The following is a 2,500-nucleotide window of genomic DNA, read 5'->3' as shown; positions in this document are numbered from 1 at the left end:
CTAATTAACCTAGTTAAGCCTTTAAATGTCACTTTAAGCTGTATAGAAGTGTCTTGAAAAATATCTAGTCAAATATTATTTACTGTCATCATGGCAAAGATAAAATAAATCAGTTATTAGAGATGAGTTATTAAAACTATTATGTTTAGTAATGTGTTGATCAAATCTTCTCTCCGTTAAACAGAAATTGGGAAAAAAATAAACAGGAGGGCTAATAATTCTGACTTCAACTGTATTTGGTAAACTAGTTTAGTTTTTCTTCATCTTGTTAAAGATTGTTCTCTTCTTTTTGCAGCGGACGCGGAAGCGTCGTATTCGGGACGTGTGGGGGAATTGGTGTGACGCTAAAGATCTGGAGGGTCAGACATATGAGGTAACGCAACTCAAAATGTGTCAACTGTTTCAGAATCGAAGTATAATCTATAGAGAATATCTCCTGAACTGATTATGTCATGATGTGATTTGAATGAAGATTGGAAAAAAGTGTATATGTATAATAAATATGATTATTGTTTATAATGGCAGTATTACAGTATTGTTTTATGCATGTATGTGAGGAAAAATGCAAAAATGAACATTTAATTGCCAATAAATTAATTTCGTTATTATATCTACTTTGTTATTATTGTAATATATATATAAACTATATTATTATACTATGTTATAATTCTACTATATTAATTTAACTTTATTTATTGATTCTTTTATTTTTGTCATCCAGCATCTAAGCGCAGAAGAGCTGGCCATCAGAAGAGAAGAAATGAAGAAGAAAGGACCAAGACCATCAAAACTCCCCAAACAGAGAGGGTACACGCTGTTACGTTTTTAAAGATGTTTTAGTGGGATGCTGTAACATTTAAGTGAGACAGATGTAATGTGTGCGACAGATCAAGGATGAGGCAGGAATCAATTCTCTATTTAAGCCTTTTACTCAATAGTTGAAAATTACATAACAGGAATTGGAGAGGAAAAAGAAAGAAACGAACATTTATAATTATCTTTAAACAAAAACAACGAAGCCAAATCAAAGAAATTAACAAAACAAAACGATCCTTAAAACTAAAGTCTAAACTAGGCGTCAAAAATAAATACAAATAAATACCGAAATCTTCAGTGTATACGACACCCGAACTAAACTAATTAAAGCTACAAAACTCAAAATACACAACTGGCAACACACTCAAACTAATCTAACAAAACATCAATCTAAACTAAAACAAACCGGATAAATCGGTCAAAGCTTAGTTTAGAACCACACAACAACCATCACATTATGTTACTTAAAGCCAACGAAGTTCAACAAGCAAACTCGAATTACCACAGTAAACTCAGATAATAAATCACTAAACAGCCGAAGCATAGCACAATCAAATTGCGTGGAGCACAAATGGTACGCCGAGGCAGAGCGCACCTCACACACTGGTCTGTCGGGGCTTTAAATCCTGGCGGCTCGTCCTGGGATTGGTGGAACCGACTTCGTCATAATGATGATGGTCAGAATGGTAAACCAATAAGAAACCTAAAGACTAAACAAGCAGAGAGGAGGGTAAAAAAAAAAAAAATAGACAAAGAAAACATCAAACATAACAACGCGCACACACACACTTGCATAACACAGGGTTCGTATGCTGGAAATCCTGGAAAATGCTTGATTTTTTTATATAATTAAAATTAATATAATAATATAATTAATATATTTTTTATTATAAAAGTGCTTGGATTTTGGACCAAGTGCTTGAACATGCTTGAATTTGAAATTCCTTTTAGCTTAAAACCATTTGACAGGTGGGACATATGCCATACAGGTAAAACAGTACCTTAGTCCTAACCTAAAGTAATATTGACAATAATAAAAAGTAATATTGATGAAAGCTTACAAACTATGGCTTCCATATTTGGTGACTGATTTTCGAAACCGTTAACATAGGAACGGTTCATTAATTTGCAGCAGGAATATTCACTGACTCATAAGGATTTCATTTGTTACATGACTTTTGAATAGCGGTGGACATGAAAGTTTGGTACTACACCCAAACACAATCTGACTATAAGCTCATTTTTTGAGAAATCAACTTTAGGTAGAAATAGACCAAACTTATTTTTTATTTATTAATTTTAATAACAGTTTTTAATAGTTTAATAACTATTTCAATAAATCTATACTCCAAAGTATTCAACAATTCAAGTTGAAATGTCATATTGTGTTTTTTAAAATGGCACAATGGATTTAAATGTGAAAAAGTACATACAGCAAATATAAACGTAATTTATTGTAGTGGTTAGGTGCTGAAAAAACATAAAAATGCACCTTGAAAGTGCTTGATCTGTACCGATTCCTTGATTTTGTCCTCCGCAGCTCTTTCGATCCATTCCAGCTCATTCCATGCAAGACGTTTGGAGAGGAAAGACAGGTAATTATTACATTTTATTTTGATCTGATTGTAATCTATTGCCGTGTGATCTCTTAGTTTCAGTTTTGCTTTGGTCTTTTAATTAGCAA

The 2,500-nt window shown here is 32.5% G+C and overlaps 2 protein-coding genes across 2 annotated transcripts in view; one reads left to right on the top strand and one right to left on the bottom strand.

Moving 5' to 3' along the window:
* Window positions 1-2,500, bottom strand: part of bpnt1 (bisphosphate nucleotidase 1) — a 70,948-nt gene that overhangs the window by 35,750 nt on the left and 32,698 nt on the right. The window lies entirely within an intron of this gene.
* The window catches only part of mysm1 (Myb-like, SWIRM and MPN domains 1), a 29,295-nt gene that overhangs the window by 16,927 nt on the left and 9,868 nt on the right, over window positions 1-2,500 (top strand). Inside the window, exons 11-13 of the mRNA XM_056480968.1 lie at window positions 296-373; window positions 722-807; window positions 2,357-2,411. Coding sequence (XP_056336943.1) covers window positions 296-373; window positions 722-807; window positions 2,357-2,411 — 219 coding nt within the window. The remainder of the gene's footprint in view (window positions 1-295; window positions 374-721; window positions 808-2,356; window positions 2,412-2,500) is intronic.

This window comes from Danio aesculapii, chromosome 20, assembly GCF_903798145.1.
Source record: "Danio aesculapii chromosome 20, fDanAes4.1, whole genome shotgun sequence".
Classification (NCBI taxonomy): Eukaryota; Metazoa; Chordata; class Actinopteri; order Cypriniformes; family Danionidae; genus Danio; species Danio aesculapii.
Note: the sequence above shows the minus strand (reverse complement) of the source record. Positions and strands in the feature narration are given on the sequence as shown.